General features: G+C 37.4%; 1 protein-coding gene across 4 annotated transcripts; it reads left to right on the top strand.

The window, feature by feature from the left end:
• The first annotated feature begins 959 nt into the window (after positions 1 to 959).
• ZFAND1 (zinc finger AN1-type containing 1) lies at positions 960 to 26,935 on the top strand. Of its 4 annotated transcripts, XM_068525468.1 has the most exons (8): positions 960 to 1,087; positions 3,999 to 4,041; positions 5,010 to 5,049; positions 7,452 to 7,576; positions 7,664 to 7,755; positions 8,543 to 8,664; positions 26,359 to 26,514; positions 26,605 to 26,935. In XM_068525468.1, exons 1-8 carry the CDS (start codon positions 1,033 to 1,035, stop codon positions 26,773 to 26,775), a joined length of 804 nt encoding a protein of 267 aa, XP_068381569.1. In that variant the 5' UTR covers positions 960 to 1,032; the 3' UTR covers positions 26,776 to 26,935. The 4 variants fall into 4 exon arrangements, with proteins under 4 accessions (XP_068381569.1, XP_068381570.1, XP_068381571.1 ...); XM_068525470.1 differs by lacking the exon at positions 7,452 to 7,576 and having other exon boundaries at positions 985 to 1,087; XM_068525471.1 differs by lacking the exon at positions 3,999 to 4,041 and having other exon boundaries at positions 1,034 to 1,087.

Genomic DNA, 26,935 nt, shown 5'->3' with positions numbered 1-26,935 from the left:
CAAAGTCTGAGATGAAAATTTTAAATAGATTTATTCAAGAGCAAATCTTGAAGTAAGGATACCTCTTTCCCAACCCCACCCTTCCCTCTTCCTCAATGAATATTGATTGGGAAATATTTAAATTTATATAGGAGGCACTGGATATTTTTACAATTCCTCTCAGTACAGCTTTGATTGTCACTCATCCACTCTGAGTCGTGTCTAGTGTCACGTCAGTGGAATGGCATCCATTTGCACCCCACTTAGAAGAGCCTCTCCTTTCTCAGTATCTTTGGAGTGGCTCGTCAAGCACATAAGCTCCCTACCTCCCTACATCCCAATGGAATCACCACAAGCTTTCTTCAGGATGTGTGTTAAATGAGTCTGTGCTCTCAACTGAGGGACCCTATGCGGCTCAGTGCATACTCAGGACTTCAAGAGCTAGAGACTTTTTTTTTCCTACTAGAATGTAAAAAGTAGGGCAGGGCAGAAAAGGAAACGTCCACTTTTTAAAAACCCTGACTCCTTTGCAAGGAGCATTTGTATAATCAAGTAACACGGGTGTAGGACGAGTGAGGAATTGAACCAGGGTCGGTCTACTTCACTTGATTCCTGCAAATACTTGTTCCAAACTGTGCTTCCTAGAGCTATGGAGTTATGTTAATTCAAAAAAAAAAAATCCTAAAAAAAAAAAAAAAAAAAAAAATCCTTGTGAGGCCGTCCGGGACTCCGATTGCAGCACGGAGGAGCGAACGCACGCACGCAATCTTCCATAAAGGCAGTTGGATATTTTCCTAAGGACTGGGCGACAGGACTTCCGCCCGAGGGAAAACCGAACAGAGAAACCACCTTTTCCTCCTGCCGCCTCACTAGGCGACCCAGAGAGCAAACATTCAGAACTCGGGGCACTCGGAGCAGCCCGATCGCTTTCAATACGCGCCCCGCCCCACCTGCGGGCTCCGCCCCTGGGCCCACCCCATTCCCAGCAGGCACCGCGCGAGCGACCTCGTCCCGCCGTGCCGCGGCTGTGCCCGTCTCTCGCGGCGCTGGGAGATGGCGGAGCTGGACATTGGGCGGCACTGCCAGGTGGAGCAGTGCCGGCAGCGAGGTGATTCAGGAGCCCCTAGCTCTGGTCGCGGGAGGGAAGGCCGTGGGGCGAGGCGGAGTCTGAGGAGGCAGGGCGGGCGTGTCCCTTGGGGGGGGCGGTCTGCCGTGACATGTGTTGATGCCCCTGATGCCCATGTTTTTTGTTGCCCTTGAGCCTTTGGAAGAGGCTTATGGTCTCCTTGGAGTGGAACCGTGCGATTCCCAAAAACATACCTTGCAGTGTGAACTTTGATTTTCGAGTGCGCCTTGCCAAGAAGTCGCTTCGCGCCCACTCCTTTCTGATGAGCACGGGTAGGGAGGACGCTTCGGTCTGGGAATCGGGAGAGTTCCCTTCTGAACCTGCCACTGCGACCTCGGGCAAGCCACTTCTCTCCCAGACTTTTTGTTTGCTTATCTATTACTTATCTGTCAGAGTAAGGAGTTGGGTGAGATCAGTTTTTAACCTCATTTTCGCGGGCTGCTCAGGAGACGAGCTTATAGTGAGAAGGCCCTTAGCTTTTCCTCCAGATGATCATTACTCTCTCTCAGCTCTGTCATTCTTTGATTCTGATTATCACTGATTCAGTAAACATTTACTGAGCACCTCTTTTGGTGCTGGGACCACATAAGGGTATAAAATATAGCCCTTTCCACAGAAAAGCTTTCAGGATAGTTAGCTGCTTTTTAGAGCATTAATAAGGTGATGTTCTCTCTCTGCTGAACTGAGAGACCTTGTGATAACACATAGCCCAATATAATCGCCAGTGGTAGTGTGGTACAGGCCTTAGAAACATCTGCAGCAGGTATGTCCTGAAGCACTAGAGCCACACAGAATGCTCAGTCTTTGGTACCTGGCTTTCAATCCAAATGGATGCCACCACATCTGGCTCATACTACATTGGGTGACAAAATAGATTTTATCTCCCATTGCAGCTATAGTCATTGGCAGCAGGTAGCCACCCGATCACTGTTGAGAAGGACTCTGGGGTTTAGCCCAGAATTAGTGGGAGTGCTGCAGTTGATAAATGATACCTGTTGTGTGTGGTGGGCAAAAGGACACAATCCCTGCTAGGTTATTGTTACTTTCAGCACTCTGATTTGTATCTTTCACCACTGGCTGCCACCTTCAGCCATTCAGCAGGCAAGAACCAATGTTTCCTTGCAGATCTTTCATAGGGAAGCTTAGCCAGTTGGGTTTTGACTGTAAGTTATGTAATTCTGGTATACCTGATTATCTCTAGCAAGTCCATAATACCTACCATTTGTGACATAGTTCATCTTCCTTTCCAACTTCAGGTGTCTCTTAAAGTGTAAGTACCTGAAATGAGGCCAGGGTCTAGCTCTTTTGGACTAGTGGAGAGCAGTTAAGATTTAGAATACGTTAAGTGAGTATCCTAAATTTCATTTAGCTTCTGCATGAATAGAAGGATGGTGTCAAGTGTTAGGAAATTATCTTGATCTTAACTCTTACCCCTGGATTCTCTTGGTTTGTGTCTGATATTTAGTTGGTCACCAAAGTCTCAAAATAGTGAGCATGTACATTTTTCCGATTTGAAGGAGACATAAAAGTTTTGTAAAGTATTATATACTTCGGTTTCCTTCTCTTTTTGACAAATGTATACCTACCTTCTGGGTATGAAACAGATGCTTACAGTATCATGCTTTCAGGACAACAGTGAAAATGCATTAAGTTCACTTTTCAGGTGAAGGAAGAACGATATTTGGGCCCTCTTGTCCCACAAGCAGAAACATCCAGCGGTCCCTTTGGGTTATAACAGGACCTCTTCTTTTTCTTTTGGGTTAAGATACTCTGTAGGATGAGATGTTTTGGGAGCAATAGTAACTTTCTCTAAAGTGCAGTGCTTTTTGTTTTCATTTTGTAAAAGTGGTGTGATTAGATATAGCCAGCCTCACTTGGCTGTATACTGTAATTTAATATGAGGTACACGGAAAACAATTTAGAGAAGAAATGATTGTATTCAGTGATTTATGGTCAATTGTCACATCTAAGAATGGATACTTTCATGTGCTTTCCAAAAATTCATTTCCTAACTTAGTTGTTACTTAGTCCTAACTTAGTTGTTCCTCAACAGCAAGGAAAGAAACAATTCAGGACTAAAGTTTGCAGTATCAATCAATCCATCCATTGAATTTCTGGAATTTCTTTGAACACATCTCTACCTAGTCACCACAGGATTTTTCTCAGAGTTGAGTGTATTCAAAACAAGTTAATTGCTATAATTATTCTTGTTAATTACAGGTATTATCTTACTATTCTTATCTTTTACATGTATCTCATTTGTTTTTTACAATTACCCTGTGAGGTAGGTGTGGCATATAGCATAGATACATGCACACACACACATATATACATATGCACACAAACACAATATACTTATATCTATGTCTATTTTGATGCATATTACCTAATAATAGAGCTTTGGTTTTGTATACATACACATACATACACTGTATACTATATATCAAATATATATATATCCAATATGTATGTATATAATCCAAAGCTCTACTGTTAAGTAACTTGCCTAGCATTGCTAGGTTAGTAAGCAGTGGAATCAAAATTGAAACCTAGGATTGTCACTTCAAATGCAGGATTTTTGCAGTATACAGTCCTCAGAAACACCACCTAGTAAATCTGGGAAACAAACAGAAAACTCACAGGACTTCTTTTTTTTTTTCTGGTTTAGCATGCTACAGCAAGTAACATTTATCTTCTGATAATCCAGTTACTTTCAAAGTGCTTGAGGTTGTGATGGCTTTTGTTTAACCACTGCTTGCTGCACTAGGATATTGTTCAAAAAGGAAAGTTCTCCTATAGCCATAGTCCAGTACTTTAAGATTCTTTTTACTTAAGAAAACTAAATCAAAATCAGTTACTGACCAGAACATATAACATTTCCCCTCAATTTTAGATTTTCTTCCATTTGTATGTGATGGTTGTTCAGGGATGTTTTGGTAAGTAAAGTTTTTTATGCTGGATTTGGGAGTAATTTTAGTGTTTATAATATGAGATTTATTTCTAAAAAGTAGAATGATTTAAAATAGTTTTTACTTTAGCCACTGATATCTGATATTCATTATAGTAATCACTTGGGGAAAAAAAAGCAAATAGACTAGTCATAGACTCTGATTACTTGTACATATATGTGGCTAGTCTTTAAACTTTCCAGAAATGGGGTGATGTGTGTGATTTTTATGTAAAAGTTATATATATGTCTTTTAATCACAAGGAGAGAACATATCCACAATATAAAGAATATGGTAAAAAACTCCAGTTTGTGATTATTAGTCTTTATTTTAATTAATAAAATGAAAAGAGCCCAACCTTTATATTTCTTAAATTGAGTACTGTACGTCCTTTGCACACACATCACATGCAAAGTAAAACCTGGGAACAAACAAGAATTTTGGAAAATGCATTTTCTTTTCAATTAAACTTTCAAGTATCAGGTATTTAATTTATTAAATAGAGCACTGTAAGAATAAATTCTTTTCAGAAGATGGTTCAGAAAGATTTATTAGAAGTAAATAAAAATAATGCATATTTTTAAGTCATTCAGAACTAGAACACTCCTTTGACATTTTATTACTGATTATTTTTGAGAAATAAAAGAATCAAAAGGGTCTTTGCATTTTCACACACCTTAAAGCACTCAAAGTAAAGGTAATAAAGAGTGGTGAATTTTTGTACTCATATTGAAGTTGAATAGTAGTTGGGTTTTAAAACTTTTGAGACTATAGATGCTCTATCTTTTATTTATCTGTCATTTCAGTTTATTCTTATAGGCAGAGTTGTTAATGTAGTGTGAGTGTAGTTAATCTTAAGGATACTAACCATTAAAATATCTCAAATTACTGCAGTTATCTTTAAGTACATTATTTGATTACATTTAAAGAAACACTTTTTTTTGTTGTTGTTTAAGCCTTGAACACAGGAGCAGGGAGTCACATAGCTGTACTGAGGTATGTTAATATCTCCCAGTAAAACATGTTTGTATTTATGTACTTTCAGAATTTGATTCAATTTAATCCCAATGTACCACAGATGAAAATTTGGCAGACTAAACTGATTATATAAGAGGGTCTTACCTTATTTATATTATTTTTCTCAGTATGTTTTAACATAAACTAGTCTACTTGGTATTTATAAATTTTTGTTCTTATAATTCTTATTCCTTTGTACTTCAGTTCTGTTTACGTAGCCTGCTTATAGCTTTAGGCTCTATATTTATAGATACATAATGGAATTAACATCCTCATCATATACTCCCTCCAGCTTGCTTCACTGTTTTGTTCATTTTCACTGGTGCCTGGTGTTAGGACTCTGGGGTAATACATTGTTCTGACTCCATCAGCCTTAGGTCACCAGGAGCAAACCTGTAGTCCAGCAAGATCTCCCTACCCTAATTCAGACCAAATCAAGAGATTAAAAAGGGCTGTTAAATAGAAGCCAAAATATCATCTTTATTACTGATAAAGAATAAGTTGAATGATACAGCTTAGTGTAGAGCCAAAAGGGTCTGCAAAGGAAATCCAGAATTAGGTGGATTTGCCCACCAGTCACAGCAATGCTGCACCAGGTTAGGCTTCCAAGGAAAAAAAGAGAAAGCTGAGCCTAATGTAATTTTCTCAAATTTGTAATCAGAGAAGTTGTTCCACCTCCCTTGGATCAGAGATCAGCAGAAAGTTAAACTCAATTTACTCCATTTGGAAAGAAGCATTTACCTCACATTTCGTGGTTGATATTTATTCCTGCCCACCATTTACCAAACACTTTACCGAGTCTCTTGATTATAGAAAATTAAGGTTAAATGAGCTTCAGTCAAAATCTGGCCCTTTGAAGTTTTGGTGATTTATTTGAGGGAAATAAAAGTTAAGTAACATATTGGTATTATTCAGGATTACTTGGAAGGAAATACTCATATAGAGTCATATAGTAAACATATTGATGTTTGTTATACAGCTTGTAAATCTTCCCCGTGTTTTCCTTTTTCTTATATGATTTGATTTTTATGAATGTCTCATAGAATGTCTCTCAATTAGATCTTATTAATTTAAAGGTGAAATAAAAATCTTCTACCTTTAGACCATTGGAATAAATTTGAAAAAATAGTTAAGAAGTTAATTCCAACAAGATGTAACTATCATTTATGTAGAGGAATGCCCTTTGGTTATAGATTTCAAGCAATTACAGTTGACCCTTGAACAACATAGGTTTGAACTGTGTGGGTCCCCTTATACGTGGATTTTTTTCACTAGATATGTACTATACAATGCATTGGATCTGCAGGTGCAGAACTGCAGATACGAAGAGCTGACTGTAGTTATACTTGGATTTTCAACTGCATGGAGGGTTTGTACCTCAGCCCCTGAGTTGTGCAAGGGTCAACTGAGTTCATTCAGTTCTAGAAACCTAGTTACTTAATACTCAAAATAGCCTGAGTGATCTGGATTTTTTTTTATCTCATAAAAGCTCTTTTTCCTCTGATGTAATATTTGCTAGTAATACAGTATTAAATAGAAAATAAAGTATATCGTTGTGTGGGACTTCCCTGGTGGCACAGTGGTTAAGAATCCACCTGCCAATGCAGGGGACACGGGTTCGAGCCCTAGTCCGGGAAGATTCCCTCATGCTGTGGAGCAACTAAGCCTGTGCACCACAACTACTGAGCCTGTGCTCTAGAGCCCACGAGCCACAACTACTGAGCCTGCATGCCACAACTACTGAAACCCATGCAACTAGACCCCATGCTCTGCAACAGGAGAAGCCACTGCAATGAGAAACCTGTGCACCGCAACGAAGAGTAGCCCCTGCTTGCCACAGCTAGAGAAAGCCCGTGCGCAGCAATGAAGACCCAACGCAGACAAAAATAAATAAATAAATAAATTTATTTAAAAAAAAAAAGAATAGTATATCGTTGTGAAAACTGTCTTAAACCCTCTGTATCACGGAAAAACATATAATTTTAAGTGTTCTTTTACATGTATTTAAGCCTCTAAAACCAGTATAGAAAGTAGATATGACTTGCCATTTGAGGAGTGATGAGCTGATTACCTAAGCATACTATTATGGAGGCATCTTTGTGTAGTATGTTACAAAGTAGAAGACTAAAATTATGGAGAGTTACTGAGTAGTCATTTTAACTTGACTTAGAAGATAAATACACCACAGTAGGAAAACTTTGAAAATGTAGAGCAGTCAGCACAGTAATCATTTCTCACACGAACAATTTTTATAATCTATGTGAGAGTGTGTGAGTTTCTCTTATAAGTTTAAGCAAAAATGATATGGATATCCAGGATAGATTTGTTGATTTGCTTTAAATGTGAAATATGATGCCATGTGCCCCATTTTACATTTTCAGGTGACTGTAATTGAGAGACTGAAGTCAGATACACATACAGCTTACCCATGCTCATTCAAGGACTGTGCTGAAAGAGAGCTTGTGCCAGTTATGTGCCCTTATTGTGAGAAGAATTTTTGCCTGAGGTGATCACTGAGACCATTCAAACTCTGCATATCTGTTTAAGTCATATGCAAATACATGAACTAGTGTCACTCTTCTGTTGCTCATAGACATCGTCATCAGTCAGATCATGAATGTGAAGAACTGGAAATCCCTAAGTCTCGTATGGCTGCCACTCAGAAACTTGTTAAAGACATTATTGGCAAGTATCTAGAAAGCTTGTTTTGTTGTTTCCCTACTGCTCTATACTCTATATGAGTTCCAGAGCCCTGCTTCTCGTGTCAGCTTGCCGGTTATGGAAGGTGTTGTTAGCAACCCTGATGGTTATAACTTGCTATAGATTTTGATGACATTCTTATGACAGTACTTCTCACAAGGCTTTCCAATGAAAATTTGGAAATTCTATGGAAATACCCTACCAGATGTTCTCTTTTGCTGGACCATTTATATCAGCTGGTTAACCATCCTGGCTAAAAATTGTATTCATGAGGCTAAAGTAGTGGTTTACATTCTTTAAAGACTAAAGTTTAAGCCCAGTCAGCTATCCTATGACTGCTGCTGATATTCTGACATATGAGGAAAGAATGTATCTGTGATTTAGACCAGTCTGTCTGCTACCATGTTAGTTCAGCTGAATTTTCATTTTATATTAAGGATATTACTTTAAATTAAATTAAATTAGTCAATTTAAAATCTTCTATAACCAAATCTTAAAATTCTCTGTAGAAGTGTTCGTGATTGCTCTGTATTAAATAGATTTAAGCTGGAAAGAGGCACATAACTTGAGTTTTTGTTGTGGAAATCACTTAGGTCAACTCAGTGGTATTTTTCCATTGATCATACCTATAAAATGAATGTGGTCTCTATATATCTCTATTATATGTAATTCATGTACATTTCAGGACCATAGTTAATAAATAATAATAAAAATAAAACTCTGGAAATTGTAAAAGTTCTTATTTGCTTATATGCTTACACTTATTTCTTAGATTCCAAGACAGGAGAGACAGCAAGTAAACGGCGCAAAGGTGCAAAAAATAGTGAAACAGCTGCAAAGGTAGCATTAATGAAATTAAAGATGCGTGCTAATGGAGATAAATCATTGCCACAGGTTGGTCTTAGAGATTTTAGAATACAAAATGTTCTAAATATAGTTGGAGCTCCCTTTTTACTCTTCCCTCTCATTAAGTATGAGAACCTTATATGTATCATTTCTACTATTACATGGTATAAGTCTGCATAAATAATACATAGTTTTATGAGTTTTTTTCACTTTATAGAAACAGCAGTAAACCATATGTATCCTTCTTCAACTTTTTTCTTTTACCCTTGGTATCATTTTTTAAAACTTTATCCATGCTGATATGTTGAGTCTTATTCATTCATTTTGATAGCTCACATTTTTCTGTAGTATGAATATCCATTTATCCATCCTTTTAGTGAACACAATTCAGATTTCTTTTCCAAGTTGTTTGCTATTATAAACTGTTCAAAAGTGAACATCCACGTGTACTTGTAGGAACATTTCTCTAGGGCAGCTTCTTTAAAACTCCATATTGCCAGTTACATTTTCTGTAACAATTCAGTACATATGTACATACATACATACCTTAACACAGTTTCAGTAAGTAACTGATGTGTATGTGTATACCTTATGTGTATGTGTATTTTCTGATATTTTTTATTCTACTTTAAAGATTGTTGATTTTGTAGCCCCTGAAGGATTGAGACCATCAAATTGAAAAATGCTACTCTAGGGAACATACCTAGAAATAGAAAAGCTGGATCATGGGGTTTGCTCATCTTCAGCTTTACTAGATATTTTCAACTTATTTTTTTTTTTTAATAGATATTTATTGGAGTATAAGTGCTTCACAATACCGAGTTAGTTTCTGTTACACAATAAAGCGAATCAGCCATATGCATACACATGTCCCCATATCCCCTCCCTCTTGAGCCTCCTTCCGATCCTCCCTATCCCACCCCTCTAGGTCATCGCAAAGCACCGAGCCGATCTCCCTGTGCTATGCTGCTGCTTCCCACCAGCCAACTATTTTACATTCGGTAGTGTATATATGTCAATCCTACTCTCACATCACCCCAGCTTCGCCCTCCCGCCCTGTGTCATCAAGTCCATACTCTATGTCTGGCTCTTTATTCCTGCCCTGCAACTAGGTTCATCAGTACCATTTTTTTTTTTTAGAGCCCGTATATATGTGTTAGCATACGGTATTTGTTTATCTCTTTCTGACTTACTTCGCTCTGTATGACAGACTCTGGGTCCATCCACCTCACTACACATAACTCAATTTTGTTTCTTTTTATGGCTGAGTAATATTCCATTGTATGTACGTGCCACATCTTCTTTATCCATTCATCTGTCGATGGACATTTAGGTTGGTTCCATGTCCTGGCTATTGTAAATAGTGCTGCAATGAACATTGTGGTGTATGTCTCTTTTTGAATTATGGTTTTCACAGGGTATATGCCCAGTAGTGGGATTGCTGGGTCATATGGTAGTTCTATTTTTAGTTTTTTAAGGAACCTCCGTACTGTTTTCCATAGTGGTTGTATCAATTTACATTCTCACCAACAGTGTAGGAGGGTTCCCTTTTCACCACACTCTTTCCAGCATTTATTGTTTCTAGCTTTTTTGATAATGGCCATGCTGACCAGTGTGAGGTGATATCTCATTCTAGTTTTGATTTGCATTTCTCTAATAATTAGTGATGTTGAGCATCTTTTTATGTGCCTCTTGGCCATCTGTATGTCCTCCTTGGTGAAATGTCTATTTAGGTCTTCCGCCCATTTTTTAACTGGATTGTTTGTTTTTTTGATGTTGAACTCCATGAGCTCTTTGTATATTTTGGAGATTAATCCTTTGTCTGTTGATTCATTTGCAAACATGTTCTCCCATTCTGAGGGTTGTCTTTTTGTCTTCTTGTTGGTTTCCTTTACTGTGCAAAAACTTTTAAGTTTAATTAAGTCCCATTTGTTTATTTTTGTTTTTATCTCTTTTACTCTAAGAGGTGAATCAAAAAAGATCTTGCTGTGGTTTATGTCAGTGTTTTTCCTATGTTTTCCTCTAAAAGTTTTATAGTGTCTGGCCTTACATTTAAGTCTTTAATCCATTTGGAGTTTATTTTTGTGTATGGTGTTAGGGAGTGGTCTAATTTCATTCTTTTACGTGTAGCTGTCCAGTTTTCCCAGCACCACTTACTGAGAGGCTGTCTTTTCTCCATTGTATGTTCTTGCCTCCTTTGTCGTAAATTAGGTGCCCATATGTGCGTGGGTTTATCTCTGGGCATTCTGTCCTGTACCATTCATGTAAATTTCTGTTTTTGTGCCAGTACCATACTGTGTTGATTACTATAGCTTTGTGGTATAGTTTGAAGTCAGGGAGTCTGATTCCTCCAAATCTGTTTTTCTTTTTCAGGATTGCTTTGGCTCTTCAGGGTCTTTTGTGTTTCCATACGAATTGTAAGATTTTTTTGTTCTAATTCTGTGAAGAATACCATTAGTAGTTTGATAGGGGTTGCACTGAATCTGTAGATTGCTTTGGATACTATAGTCATTTTCACAATAGTGATTCTTCCAATCCAAGAACATGGTGTATTTCTCCATCTGTTTATGTCATCTTTGATTTCTTTCGTCAGTGTTTTATAGTTTTCTGAGTACAGGTCTTTCGCCTCCTTAGGCAGGTTTATTCCTAGGTATTTTATTCTTTTTGTGCAATGGTAAATATCAGTGTTTCCTTACTTTCTCTTTCTGATTTTTCATTGTTGGTGTATAGGAATGCCAGAGATTTCTGTGCATTAATTTTGTATCCTGCAACCTTACCAAATTCACTGATTAGTTCTAGTAGTTTTCTGGTGGCATCTTTAGGATTTTCTATGTATAGTATCATGTCATTGGCAAATAGTGACAGTTTTACTTCTTCTTTTCCAGTTTGTATTCCTTTTATTTCTTTTTCTTCTCTGGTTGCTGTGGCTAGGACTTCCAAAACTATGTTGAATAAGAGTGGCAAGAGTGACATCCTTGTCTTGTTCCTGATCCTAGTGGGAATGCTTTCAGTTTTTCACCATTGAGTATGCTGCTTGCTGTGGGTTTGTCATACATGGCCTTTATTATGTTGAGGTAGTTTCCCTCTATGCCCATTTTCTGGAGAGTTTTTATAATAAGCGGGTGTTGAATTTTGTCAAAAGCTTTTTCTGCATCTACTGAGATGATCATACGGTTTTTATTCCTTAATTTGTTAATGTGGTGTATCACATTGCATGATTTGCGTATATTGAAGAATCCTTGCATCCTTGGGATAAATCCCACTTGATCATGGTGTATGATCCTTTTAATGTGCTGTTGGATTCTGTTTGCTAGTATTTTGTTCAGGATTTTTGCATCCATGTTCATCAGTGATATTGGTCTCTAATTTTCTTTTTTTGTGATATCTTTTTCTGGTTTTGGTATTAGGGTGATGGTGGCTTCGTAGAATGAATTTGGAAGTGTTTCTCCCTCTGCAATTTTTTGGAAGAGTTTGAGAAGGATGGGTGTTATTAGCTCTTCTCTAAATGTTTGATAGAATTCGCCTGTGAAGCCATCTGGTCCTGGACTTTTCTTTGTTGGAAGATTTTATTTATTTATTTATTTATTTATTTAATTAATTTATTTTTTGGCTGTGTTGGGTCTTTGTTACTGTGTGTGGGCTTTCTCTAGTTGCGGCGACTGGGGGCTACTTTTCGTTGCAGTGCGCAGGCTTCTCATTTCGGTGGCTTCTCTTGTTGCAGAGTACAGGCTCTAGGCATGTGGGCTTCAGTAGTTGCAGCATGCAGCCTCAGTAGTTGTGGCTCGCGGGCTCTAGAGCACAGGCTCAGTAGTTGTGGCGCACGGGCTTAGTTGCTCTGTGGCATGTGGGATCTTCCCGGACCAGGGTTTGAACCCGTGTCCCCTGCACTGGCAGGTGGATTCTTAACCACTGCTCCACCAGGGAAGCCCTGTTGGAAGATTTTTAATTATGGTTTCAATTTCATTACTTGTGATAGGTCTGTTTATATTTTCTAATTCTTCCTGGTTCAGTCTTCGAAAATTGTACCTTTCCAGGAATTTGTCCATTTCTTCATGGTTGTCCATTTTATTGGCATATAGTTGTTTGTTGTAGTCTCTTATAATCCTTTGTATTTCTGCACTGTCAGTTGTGATTTCTCCTTTTTCATTTCTAATTTTATTGATTTGCGTCCTCTCTCTCTTTTTCTTGATGAGTCTGGCTAAGGGTTTATCAATTTTGATTATCTTCTCAAAGAACCAGCTTTTAGTTCTATTGATCTTGCTATTGTTTTCTTCATTTCTATTTCATTTATTTCTGCTCTGATCTTTATGATTTCTTTTCTTCTACTGACTTTGGGTTTTCTTTGTTCTTCTTTCTCTAGCTGTTTTAAGTGTAGGGTTAGATTGTTTATTTGAGATTTTTCTTGTTTCTTGAGGTGAGATTGAATTGCTATAAACTTCCCTCTTAGAACTGCTTTTGCTGTGTCACGTAGGTTTTGGGTCATTGTGTTTTTGTTGTCATTTGTTTCTATGTATTTTTTAATTTTTTCTTCAGTGATCTCTTGGTTATTTAGTAGCACACTGTTTAGCCTCCATGTATTTATGTTTTTTACAGTTTTTTTGCTATAATTGATTCCCAGTGTCATAATAGCATTGTAGTCAGAAAAGATGCTTGTTACGATTTCAGTTTTCTTAAATTTTCCGAGGCTTGATTTGTGACCCAAGATGTGATCTATCCTGGAGAATATTCCATGTGCAGTTGAGAAGAAAGTGTATTTTGCCACTTTTGAGTGGAATGTTCTGTAAATATCAATTAGATCCATCTGGTCTATTGTGTCATTTAAAGCTTGTGTTTCCTTATTTATTTTCTGTTTGGGTGATCTGTCCATTGGTGTAAGTGGGGTGTTGAAGTCCCGTACTATTGTTGTGTTACTGTCAATTTCTCCTTTCATGGTTGTAGCATTTGCCTTTGTATTGAGGTGCTTCTGTGTTGGGTGCATAAACATTTATAATTGTTATATCTTCATCTTGGATTGATCCTTTGATAATTAGGTAGTGTGCCTCCTTATCTCTCAGTCTTTATTTTAAGGTCTATTTTATCTGATACGAGTATTGCTACTCCAGCTTTCTTTTGAATTCCATTTGCATGGAATATCTTTTTCCATCCCTTCACTTTCAGTCTGTATGTGTTCCTAGGTCTGAAGTGGGTCTCTTGTAGACAGCATATATATGGGTCTTGTTTTTGCATCCATTCAGCCAGTTTGTGTCTTTTGGTTGGGGCATTTAATCCATTTACATTTAAGATTCTTATCGATATGTATGTACCTATTACCATTTTCTTAATTGTTTTGGGTTTGTTTTTGTGGGTGCTTTTCTTCTCTTGTGTTTCCCGCTTAGAGAAGTTTCTTTAGCATTTGTTGTAAAGCTGGTTTGGTGGTGCTGAATTCTCTTAACTTTTGTTTGTCTGAAAAGCTTTTGACTTCTCCATTGAATCTGAATGAGATCCTTGCTGGGTAGAGTAATCTTTGTTGTAGGTTTTTCTCTTTCATCATTTTAATTATATCCTGCCACTCCCTTCTGGCCTGCAGAGTTTCCACTGAAAACTCAGCTGATAACCTTATGGGGATTCCTTTGTATGTTATTTTTTGTTTTTCCCTTGCTACTTTTAGTATTTTTTCTTTCAATTTAATTTTTGTTAGTTTGATTAATATGTGTCTTGGTGTGTTTTTCTTAGGGTTTGTCCTATATGGGACTCTGTGCTTCCTGGACTTGGGTGACTATATCATTTCCCATGTTAGGGAAGTTTTCCACTATAATCTCCTTGAATACTTTCTCAGACCCTTTCTTTTTCTCTTCGTCTTCTGGGGCCCCTATAATTTGAATGTTGGTGTGTTTAGTATTGTCCCAGAGGTCTCTGAGATTGTCTTCAATTCTTTTCATTCTTTTTTCTTTATTCTGCTCCTCGGCAGTTATTTTCACCATTTTGTCTTCCAGCTCACTTATTTGTTCTTCTGCCTCTGTTATTCTGTTATTGATTCCTTCTAGTGTATTTTTCACTTTAGTTATTGTGTTATTCATCTCTGTTTGTTCGTTCTTTAGTTCTTCTAGATCTTTGTTAAACAGTTCTTGTATTTTCTCAATCCGTGCTTCCATTCTATTTCCGAGATTCTGGATCATCTTTACTATCATTACTCTGAATTCTTTTTCAGGTAGATTGCCTGTTTTTTCTTCATTTATTTGGTCTTGTAGGTTTTTACCTTGCTCCTTCATCTGTGATGTATTTTTTTGCTATCTCATGTTTTTTTTTTAATGAGTGGGATTGTGTTCCAGTTTTACTGGTTGTTTGGTCTGAGGCTTCCAACACTGGAGTTTGTAGGCTATTGGATAGAGCTGGGTCTTGGTGCTGAGATGAGGAACTCTGTGAGCCCTCACTCCGATGAATATTCCCTGAGGTCTGAGGTTCTCTGTTAGTCCAGTGGTCCAGACTCGGAGCTCCCACTGCAGGAGCTTCCGCCCAACCCCGTGCTTGCAAATCAAGCTCCCACAAGCCACGTGTGTTGGCAAAAAAAAAAAGAGAGAACAATAACAAAGTAAAAAATAAAATTAGATTAGGAAACTAACAGATATGTTAGAAAGAATGTAAAAATAAAAATATAGATGAATCAACAACTGGAAGGTACATCAGTACCACAGTAGTAAAAAAGAGGAGGGAAAAGAAAAAAAAAGAAAAAAGAAAAAAGGAGGGGCGAAGGCCTTGGCTGTGGAGAGTGGGGCCTAAGCAAGGATGAGGTTTGGGTGGTGGGCGGGGCCAATGCTCAGATCCCACAGGGCTGGAAAAGGCCCTGGGGGCTTTGGGGGGTGGGGCTTAGGCTCAAGGAACAGAAGGGGCCCAGGCGTGCCCCCCACTCCTGGTCTTAGAGAGCAGGGGACCTCACCTGGGAGCCCAGCAGGCTTCCTGGGCTCGAGTGGGCAGGACAGACGCCCTCCTTTCCTCTCCTGCTCCTCCGGTCTGGGGTCTGGGAGGGCCCCTTCCGCCTGCCTCTCCTGATCTCCCTGGCCTCCCTCCTATGCCCCCAAGGACCCACGCAGCCTGTAGTGGGCTTGGAGAGCAGGGGATCGGCCTGGGAGCTCAGCAGGTGAGTGGGCGGGGCAGTCGCCCTCTGTTTCTCTCCTGCTCCTCCCAGAGGGCACCTTCCACCTGCCTCTCCTGATCTCCCTGGCCTCCCTCCTATGCCCTCAAGGACCCACATGGCCTGGAGGGAGGTTTGGAGGGCAGGGGACCGGCCTGGGAGTTCAGAGGCTCCCTGTTCCCGAGTGGGCAGGACAATTGCCCTCTGCTCCTCTCCCGCTCCTCCTTGATGGCCCCTCCCGCCTGCCACTCCTGATCTCCCCAGCCTCCCTCCTATGCCCCCAGGACCCTCATGGCCTGGATGGGGCTTTGTGTGTGGGGCGGGGGGGACCGGCTTGGGAGCTCAGCAGGCTCCCCGGCCCCCGTGGGCCAGGCGATCACCCTCTGCTCCTCTCCTGCTCTTCCCGGAGAGTCTCTCTCACCTGCCTCTCCTGATTTTCCTGGCCTCAGGCGTGCCGGTCTTGTCTGGCCTCCACTTCTCCTCCCACCTCGGTCCCCCTACATCCTACCGGTTCACTCTGGGGTTCCTCCCATCTCCTTGGGGGTTAAAGTCCCCCACCAGTGGCTGACAGGTGCCCTAGTTGTGGGGAGATGCTAACTCCACGTCTTCCCACACCGCCATCTTGCCTTCTCCCCTCCTTGTCAACTTTTTATTTTAAGTAGTTGTACAGATTTATCTCCTTGTAGTGTCTGAGAGTTTCAGTGTTTCTTGCCACTGTAGGGTATTATTCATTGTTACCAGTCTGATAGATGTGAAATGATACTTCAGTGAGGTTTAAAGTTGAATTTCCCTGTGGCTAGTGAGGTTCAGCTACTTTGCGTATGTTTATTGGATATTGGGCTTCCTTTTGTGAATTATTTGTTCATATCCTTTGCCCATGTTTTCTGTTGGGTTGTGGAACTTTTAGAAAGGTTTATAAGAGTCTATATATTCTGAATTCTAATCTTTTTTTGATTAAGTATGTTGCACAAATCTCTCAGTCTGTGGCTTGTCTTCACTTTGCTTTTGATCTCTTTAGTAATTCAGACTTCTTAAATTTTAATACACTCAAATTTATTAATGATTTCATTAAGATTGTACTTTTAAAAATAAGTTATTTTCTTACATTTTCCTTTAAAAGTTTTATTTTATATTGTTGTTTAGCTCTTTATTCCATCTGGAATTTAATTGTAAGTAAGTAGAGGCAGAGATTTCTTCCTTCTCCTCCCACCCAATGGGTTACCTATCATTGTAACATAAGGTATTGAAGCGTTCATTCTTGTAATGACATTTCTGTCATACACCAGATTGTTTGGTATATGTGGGACTAGTCTGGGGATCTCAATTCAGTTCCTTTGGTCTGTTTGTCTCTCTTTGCATTAATATCAAACTGTCTTAATTATAATAGCTTTATAATAAGTAGGACAAGACTCTCCACCTCATTCTTTGCTTTCAACTCTGTCTATTCTTGGCCATTTATTCTTTTGTAAAAATTTCAGGATCACTTTGTCCTGTTCTGTGAAATGGTGATTTTGATAGAAATTGTACTGAATTTAAAATTAGAGACAGTTGACATCTTTAAAATTTCACTCTTCCCATTCATCTCCATGGTCTATCCAACTTTTTTTTAGGTCTTCTTGTCTTTAAGGAACATCCTATAACGCTTACCATACATATTTTATGTCTTTTCTTAGGTTTATTCTTAGGCTCTTCATAATTTTTGCTGCCATTTTAAATGGTAATTTTTTAAAATTAACATTTTTCTAATTGTTTATTCCTAGTTGTTGTATAGTGTCCTTCCATCCAACAAATAAACTCTAATAGTTCCCATAGTTTACAGATTTCCTGGCTTGTTTTCTGTGCAGTCACATCTTCTGCAAATGACAGTTTTATGAGTTGTTTTTGTTTTTTTTTCAAATTTGCTTTCTCTTGCTCTTCCACCTTCTCATTATTATTGTTTGTGTTAGTGCATTGGCTGAAATCGCCACAACAATGTTGAATAATATGAGTGATAGCAGGCATTTTCATCATATTTCTGACTTTTAATGCAAATTATTCTAAAGTTTCGTCATTAAACATTATATTTGCTGTAGATTTTTGATAGTAGCCTTCCTTAGGTTAACAATATTTTTCTATTCCTAGTTTTCTAGGAATTTATATCAAGAATAGGTATTAAATTTTGCTATAATTTTTTTTCCTCCATCTAGTAAGATGATTATGTCGAGTTTTTTTTCCTTATCAATGTGGTAAATTACATTGATCAATTTTTTTTGTTGTGAATCACCCACATTTTCTGGGATAAACCAGTTGACTCTGGTATATAATTCTTTGAAAATGTGCTGCTAAACTGATTTACTAATATATTATTTAGTGTTTTGTCTTCACATTATTAGCCAAAAAATAAAATTAGTTGAGTAGCTTTCCCTCTTCTGTTCTTTGAAATAGTTGGGTATTATTTGTTCTTGAAGGTTTGGTAATGGTTGTTATAACTTTCAGATTCGTTGCCTTTTTTTGAGGGGAGAATTTTGAATGCTGTTTTAATGTATTAAATAGTTCTTGGCTTGTTTGGATAATCTATGTCTTCTGAAATATATTTTGGTAAATAACATCTTTCTTAAAAATTTCTGTTTCATGTAGATCTTTCAGTTTATTGTTATAAAGTTGTTCAACTTATTTTCTTATGTTCCCAAATCTCTATTGTGTCTTTCTTTGGTCATTCTTAATATTTTTCATTCGTACTTTTCTTTGATTTCCCCTTGAACAGTCTTGCTAGAGGTTTGTGTTTACTTTTTTAATTTATATTTTAGTTTTTTCAAAGAATCATGTTTTGGTTTTATTGACCTCTCTATTGTTTCTTTGCTTCCTGCTTCACTAATTTTGCTCTTATATTATTATTTCTTTTTTTCTGCTTTGTTTAGATTCTCTCTGATGTTCTTTTTCTAACTTCTCACACTGAATAATGAACTTGCTTATTTCAACCTACTTGTTAGGTGTATTTTTTTTTTTTTTTTTGGTAACTTTATTTTGATACAGCTTCAAACTGAAAAGTTGCAAGAATAGTACAAAGAATATTTTCATATTTGTTACCCAAATGTACCAGTTATTTACATTTTGTCCTGTTTGTTATTTCATTTGCATTCTCTCTCTATCCATATGTATATGTGTGTGCATGCTTACTAATTTTTGGTTGGCTTGATCTATCAGTTTCTGAAATAGATGGTATCAAAATCCCACTGTAGCTGTGGTTTTGTCAGGTTTTTTATTCCTGTAACTCTAATAGTTTTGCTGAGTTGTGTATTATCAGATACATTGAATTTCTTCATCGTTATGTCTTCCTTATGAATTTTGCCTTAAATCCAGTTTTGAATTATAATAATATTGTTTCATTACCTTTCTTTTGATAAATAGTTAACTATTATGTCTTTATGCCTTTATATTCAACTTTTCTTGTTGTTTTATTTTTAGGGTGTTTCTTGTAAGCAGCATGTAGCTGGACTTTGTTTTTTTAATCCAATTTGATAGTATCTTTCTTTTATAGGTGAGTTGAACCCATTTATATTTATTACGATCACATGTATTTGAATGTATTTCTTCCATCTTATGTTCTTTGCTCATCATCCTTTTCCTTTTATTATTTATTTCTCTCCAGTCATTTTTTGTATCGACTGAATTTTCTGTATTCCCTTTCATTCTGCTGGTTTAGAAACCATTGATTATAGTCTTCTTCTTTGATTATCCTTAATATTTCTTTTTTGAAAACTTCTTTATTTGTTTTTAAAATTATAAAGATTCATACTTTCAACAAGGGTAACTTTTAAAAACTGTATAAAGGAAAAAAACTAAACACACCCTCCTGTGCTCATGTCCATCTCAACTGAGGATGGTTTTGCCCCCTTGGGGACATCTGGCAATGTCTGGAGACACTTTCAGTTGTCACAACTGGGCATGGGGGTGCTGCTGGTATCTAGTGGTATCTAGCCAGGTATGCTGCTAAATGTCCCACAGTGTATAGGACAGCACCCACAGAAAAGAATTTTCTGGTCTAAAATGTCAATAGTGACATAGTTGAGAAGACCTGCTCTAAAGTATCCAATAATACTATTCACATTACTTTGCAATTCTTTTATTACTTAAAACATAATAGCAAAAACTTCTATAGCGCTAACTTTGTTCCAGGCCCTCTTCTATCACATTTAATCCTCGCAGCAGGCTTGTGAAATATGTACTATCATCTCTGCCTATTAGACAAGAAAACTGAGGCACAAAAAGGTTAAGTAACTTGGTAGTAACACAGCTAGTAAGTGGAGAGCTGTGAATTGAAACCAGGGAGACTGCCTCAGAAACCATGTTCTCAACACACCTAACACTTTATCATGGAGCATGCAGGTCTATAGATAGAACTTTTTCCCCTGTATCATTAGTATTTGTGTGTGTTTATACATATATGTACTGACATATATTATTTATATATATATGCACCCATGTATATGTGTGCATATACATGTGTATAATTTTACATAAATGAAAATGGCTATTGATATATGCATACAAAGACATAAAGAGTGTTTTAGGGTCATTATTTCATAAAAATGGCATGATATTCATTTAGTTAGCACTTTTTTTGAATACGTGCTATATATCAGGTCCTGGGGATACAACAGTAGGTAAAACAAACCTGGGGATACAACAGTAGGTGAAACAAAGTCCCTGCCCGTATGAAGTTTATATTCCAGTAGGATGAGACAGCTATTAAATATATACTACAATTTCAGATAGTGATTAAGCCTATGGATAAGAATAAAGCCTGTTTCAGGTAGATAATATATCCTTTTATCTTTATATATTCTTCTCATGAATGCCTAACAAATTCCCCCAAGGGAACTAGTATGGTTCTAAATCATTTTCTTTAAAAGCTTGGATAGCTTTCCAAGTGGTGTGGATATACTGTGACTTATGTCACCATTTTCCTATTGAACATTCACTTCGTTTCCAGTTCTGGCGACTGTGCTAAGAATTTTCCTATTTCTGGTTTCCTGTTTCTGTGAGATAAATTCCCTGGAGTATGTTTTCTGGGTCAAAGGGTATGTGTATTTTAAATCTTAATAGATGTTGCCAAGCTGCTTTACAAAGAAGTTGAAACAATTTACATTTCTACCATCAGTAATTGTAATAGTCAACTTTTATTGACTGATTGCACTATGCCAAGCATTGTTTTGTGGCTCTAGATTTTTTACCTCCCTTAATAATCATGACTGTCATGTAATATATTATTATCCTCATTTCACAGATTAGTAATCTGAAGTGAAGTGCTGTTAAGATCACTCACGTGGTCAGAGCCTGCCATTCTACCCTGTTTATTACTATACTGCCTCTTGTGGCCATACATGAGAGTACCTTTCCCCTCCGATGGTTTCCAGTAGTTGTTTATCTTTTTAAATGTATTCCAGTCTAATGGCTGTGAAAAGATATTTCCTAATTGCTTTACTTTGCACTTCCTTGACCACTGTTCAGTTTGAGCATCTTTTGTTATGTTCATTGGCCATGTATGATTGCTCTTCCTTGAATTGCCCATGCATATCCTTTGATCATTTTTCTTTTAGGTTGTTATTTTTATTTTTATTTCATTTATATTTTGCTTGGTCAACTATGGAAACTCTTGGAGTAGAATGGATATTAATCCTTTATCTATAATCAATCTGCTTTGGAATCTTTTTTCAAAATCTGTCAAACATCTTGATTTTACTTAGGTATCTCATTGACATATCAGGGTTCTAAATTTTTCTAAGGTCTGTCTTTCATTTCTGTTTTGGTTTTCTTAGGGTTTTCATTTTTTTTTTCATCTGTCTTTAATAGATCTGGAATTTGATTTTAGCATAGGATATAAGCTAAGGACCCAATTTTATTTTCTTCCAGTTGTTTAGCTAGTTTCTGCCAACCAACTAAATAATTCATCTTTGTCCTATTGAATTGAAATACCAAATATCACCTTCATGATAAGTTTAAAATTTATTTTTACTAGATCGGTTTTTGGATTTCCTATCCTATTCCATTCATCTATTTTTTGTTCATATGTTAATACCAAGTTGATTTGATGTAATAACTTTATAGACTGTTCTAATATATGATAATGTAAGTCCCATCCATATTTTTCCATAGTTTTTCTTAGCAGTTCTTTTTTTTTTTTTTTTTTTGCTTTATCCATCCATATGAACCTTGTGATTATCTTATACAATTTTTTTTTTAATCTCTCTTGGGATTTTCATGGTTGTCATAATGGGGCAAGGTTGTAAGTGACAGACTCCAGCAGATACTGTTAAAGAATGTAGCCTCTTTAAAGGTCAAAATGGAGAAACTGAAAGAAATCATTATAAAAAGCAAGAGAGAACACAGCATGGTTTTAGGCAGAAATGTGGCTTCTCATATCTTTCAAAGTTTCCCACAAGGATGTTGGCTGTGAATAATAGTGCCTACCAGAAGTGAGAAATCTGCCATTTATGAGAAGACTGATTTGCCATTCTCAGGAGGATTTTATACCCAGTTGGCCTCTTCCTTTTGATTCTGGGGTTTCTGGCTCCTTCCCTACCCACCAGGTGCAAGTAACTGAGGCAAAACCGCCTTGATACATTATCAAGTGATTTCTGTGAAGTTGGGTGAAGTAAAATTCAACTTCCCAGCAGCATCTATTAACAAGTCCTGACTGAGGATCATTCCTGAAGGATTCTCTGAATTTGCATTTTATGATATATATTAGTTTTGAGAGAAATGACATTTTTATGACATCGTCTTCCTAAGAACTTTATGTCTTCTCTTTTAGATCATGTTTTATTGCCTTCTGTAACATTTTATATTTTTCTTCATTTAAGTCGTATTATTCCTTGCTTATTTTCATCTCTAATTATCTTATGGGTTTTCTTTCTTTTGTGAACAGAATATTTCCCTTTATCTCTATTCCTAGTACTTACTGTTAATATAGAAGAAAAAGGTCTTGAATTCTGTATATTCATCTTATTCAATCACATCGCCAAATTCTTCTATTTATTTTAGAAGTTTTTTTTTTCCCTTTGGTTTCCTAGGTATACAATCACATCCCACTGACAAGTAGCTTTAGTTTTTATTTTTCAATAATTATACTAGTTATTTTGTTTTCTTGTATTACATTGTCTATAATCTTCAATATAATGTTTTGTAATAATAGTGATAACAGGCATGTGCTTAACATTTAAAATTTTTAACGTGTATAATTAAATACCAATTCTTCTCTCAAAATCTAAAGTTACTTGGTATTGTATCCTCTTGAATAAGACAAAGAGTTTGACATGCTTTATGTAGTTGAATATCTTCCATCCCATCATCTTTGTTCACACATGATTATTTTTAAGTCACTTGCTATTTGAATTTACCAATATATTTTTTGAGTTTCTTTTTTCCTTAAGACTCACTTTTATTTTGGCTAAAGGCCATTCTTTAGCAGTTCATTCGTTAAGAGTCTTTGTTGGTAAACTCTTTCAGTCTTTTGTTTGTCTGAAACTGCCCTTATTTTCCCTCACTTGAGCTGGATTATCTGTTAGATTCTCTCAACTCTGAATATACTATTCATTGGCTTCTTTTGTCTATTGTTCAGGAAACTTGTGCTGTAGATCTTATCCTTGTTGCTTTATGGGTAATTTGTCTTTCTTTTTGTGCATGTGTAGCTTTTAAGATTTTATCTGTGATATTTTCCAGTTTCAGTGCAATGTTGCTAGGTCTGGATTTGTTTTTTTTTTTTTTTTTTTTTTTTTAATAAAGACAGTGAAATAGAGAGAGTGTCTTATTTATTTATTTATTTATTTATGGCTGTGTTGGGTCTCCGTTTCTGTGCGAGGGCTTTCTCTAGTTGCGGCAAGTGGGGGCCACTCTTCATCGCGGTGCGCGGGCCTCTCACCATCGCGGCCTCTCTTGTTGCGGAGCACAGGCTCCAGACACGCAGGCTCAGTAATTGTGGCTCACGGGCCCAGTTGCTCCGCGGCATGTGGGATCTTCCCAGACCAGGGCTCGAACCCGTGTCCCCTGCATTGGCAGGCAGACTCTCAACCACTGCGCCACCAGGGAAGCCCTGGATTTGTTTTAATTACACAGCTTGACCCTTGAGATACATTTTAAAATCTGACTTCTCTCTTACTCTTGGAAAATTATTATTTTCTTTCTGAATATTACTTCCTTTTCTTCTCTTCTGAAACTCTTACTAGACATATTTTAGAGATTTGTGATTTCTATCTTTATGTCTATTTGTGCTGCCTTCTAGATGACTGCTTCAATTCATCTTCCAATCAAGTAAACCTTTTCATTGAAGATTATAGAAATTTATTGTGCTTGAATTTCTTATTTCAGAGACTGTATTCTTAGGTTTTTATATTTCTAATTGGATCTTCATAGCTTTTCCTGTTTCATTTCTGCCTGTTTCGGTTTTACAACTTTCTGTTCCATTTTTATGAATATTATTCTTTATCTCCTTGTACATCCTAAATAACTTTTATAAATGTCTTTTTCAAGTTTATTTAGTTTCACCTGCCCATAATAAGTTAACCTTTGATTTGTTTTGAAATTTTGGCGTACAGCTTCTGCATGTTCGTGTTGAGTAGGAGTTTCTTTCTGTGTCTCTCTTACTGTTTTCACTCACCTCTCCCTGCTAGCAGTCTCACATTTTCTTCCACAGGCCCACCTACCCATGACCTCTATTCCAAACCCAAGTTTGAGATTGACAGTTTCTGCTTCTGCTCTGCAGAGATTTTCAGATTATTACAGATCCATTTACTGAGCTGGAAGGCTTTGGCTTTGTTCACTGTCAAGAGGTTATGTATGTGCTTTTCTGCCTCCCTATATATCGGTTTTTTTAAAAAAATAAATGTATTTATTTATTTATTTTTGGCTGTGTTGGGTCTTCGCTTCTGTGCGAGGGCTTTCTCCAGTTGCGGCAAGCGGGGGTCACTCTTCATCGCGGTGCGCGGGCCTCTCACTATCGCGGCCTCTCTCGTTGCAGAGCACAGGCTCCAGACACGCAGGCTCAGTAGTTATGGCTCACGGGCCCAGTTGCTCCACGGCATGTGGGATCTTCCCAGACCAGGGCTCAAACCTGTGTCCCCTGCACTGGCAGGCGGACTCTCAACCACTGCACCACCAGGGAAGCCCTATATATCGGTTTTTGTAAGCAATAGCCTACATCAACATTCGGCAGTAACTTCTTAAGCCTCCTTTCCTGGAGTGCACATCCCACACAAGCCCCTGCTTTCAATCAGTGAGCTGGACGTAGGTGCCCCATCACCATGTGGCACTGTTATTTCCCGTTAACCTAAAAGCTGAGCTCTTGCTACCTCTTCCTCTTCTGGAGCCCTGAAAGCCTGTGGCTCAGCCTGCCTACTGTCACTTTGCCTTTCTGTTTCATTTTTGGATCCTCAGACATATTTATTTTTTTACTTTTAGGTGAGGGTGTATCTTTTTAAATTTCTCTTTTCAGATTAATGCTCTTGTTGCTGTGTTTTTGGAGCAAGGGCTATGAGGTTACAGAGTTGGCCCAAAGCTTGAATTTCCAATGATTTCTTATTTTTCTTTTAATACTTGTTCTCTGTAATAATGCACTCCACTGGTCTCTAACAAATCTAAATTCCTTAGTGCTGAGATAGAAATTGTGTTGAATCTATTATTTCTTAGAATAATTGTGATCTTTCCCTACAATTCAGGGATCCTCCAGCTATGCTAAAATATTTACTATAGCAGGAATTGGTCTGTAAAGCCAGCACTTCTTTAAAGTGATATTAGGAAGAAGGGAAAATCAGAAGCCACTACCTTTGTTCCTTTTCTTGTTTCCTGCATTTGTTAATTTTGCAAGAAAGTACAATATAAAAGAAGCATATAGGGTATAGAATACTGGAGGAACCATCTCCAGATTTCTGAATCTTTCTCTTTTGTTGATATGGTGCTTGTCTAACTTTTTTTTTTTTACGTTTCTTTTTTTTCGAAAGCCCTACTATCTCTAAATATGTAGTGAGGTCTTTCAGGTGAAAAGAAATGTTATATGTCTCAGGAATCTTTTAATTGTAAGTGACAGAAACTTGACAGAAACCAACTAGCTTACTCGAAACAATTTTTCTTTTTCTCACATAATGGGGACCATTGATCTGGTCTCAAGGGATGACTGAATTCCAGGGCTCAAATGCTGTTGAAAGAGGCCATCTGTTTCCTTGACTTCTCTCTGTGAGTTAGACTCACTGTTTTTCATTTGAGGAAACTTTTCCACATTGGTTCAGGAATGGCTGAGAGGCATAGAGGATAGCTGCAGGCAACCTCAGGTTTAATTCAGCAAGACTTAAAAAAAAACTCTGGAAAAATATTGCTCCTCCCTGCCCCCAGGTTTTGAATGTAAGATCCCAGGAAAGGACCTTGATTGGCCTAATGTAGGTCACATGCCTCTTTTTGCATGGATCATCCTGACTAGGGTCTTAGATCCTCTGCCCATGCATTTAGGTGGATGCTGGGGTTCTGTGATTGTATTCCCACTAGAAGTTGTATCATTAGAGGGTAATCCTTCTCTGACCAGGAGAAGAGAGGAAGAAATGTCACCAGACAAAAACAGATGTCCATTTCATGTATATAATCTGTATTTTAACTTTTTATTTTTACAGACGGAAAGAATTTACTTTCAGGTTTTCTTACCTAAGGGGAGCAAAGAGAAGAGTAAGCCAATGTTCTTTTGCCAGCAGTGGAGCATTGGAAGGGTCATAGACTTTGCAGCTTCTTTAGCCAGTCTTAAAAATGACAATAACAAATTAACACCTAAGGTAACAACAGGTTATAACTTTTTCCCTAAAAGTTTTAGAATACTCTATAAAGCACGTTTATTACATTATGATGTACCTCTCTCTTAACAGAAATTGAGGTTATGTCACAGTACCTCAGGAGAAGCCTTACCCTTGGATCATATTTTGGAAACCTGGATTGCTAAGGACGATTGTCCTTTATACAACGGTGGAAATATTACCTTGGAATATTTGAATGATGAAGAACAGTTTTTACAAAATGTTGATTCTTACTTGGAATAGTCATTCAGGGAGTCAAGCTAGAAATCATGAGGAAAATTCAATGTTAATCAAATTCTTTTACTACAAATACTATGTATTTTTTATTTTTGAAACTTGCTTTTTATTTCCATTATATCATAATGTACATTATCAGTCTTCCATTAAATTGGATTTGAATTTT

The sequence above is a fragment of the Eschrichtius robustus genome, chromosome 17, assembly GCF_028021215.1.
Source record: "Eschrichtius robustus isolate mEscRob2 chromosome 17, mEscRob2.pri, whole genome shotgun sequence".
Classification (NCBI taxonomy): Eukaryota; Metazoa; Chordata; class Mammalia; order Artiodactyla; family Eschrichtiidae; genus Eschrichtius; species Eschrichtius robustus.
Note: the sequence above shows the minus strand (reverse complement) of the source record. Positions and strands in the feature narration are given on the sequence as shown.

Coding starts and splice junctions, on each gene's coding strand:
- ZFAND1 (XM_068525468.1), top strand. CDS start 1,033: ATGGCGGAGCTGGACATTGGGCGGCACTGCCAGGTGGAGCAGTGCCGG. Junction 1,088..3,998: donor GGAGCAGTGCCGGCAGCGAG/GTGATTCAGGAG, acceptor CCTCAATTTTAG/ATTTTCTTCCATTTGTATGT. Junction 8,665..26,358: donor GAGATAAATCATTGCCACAG/GTTGGTCTTAGA, acceptor TTATTTTTACAG/ACGGAAAGAATTTACTTTCA.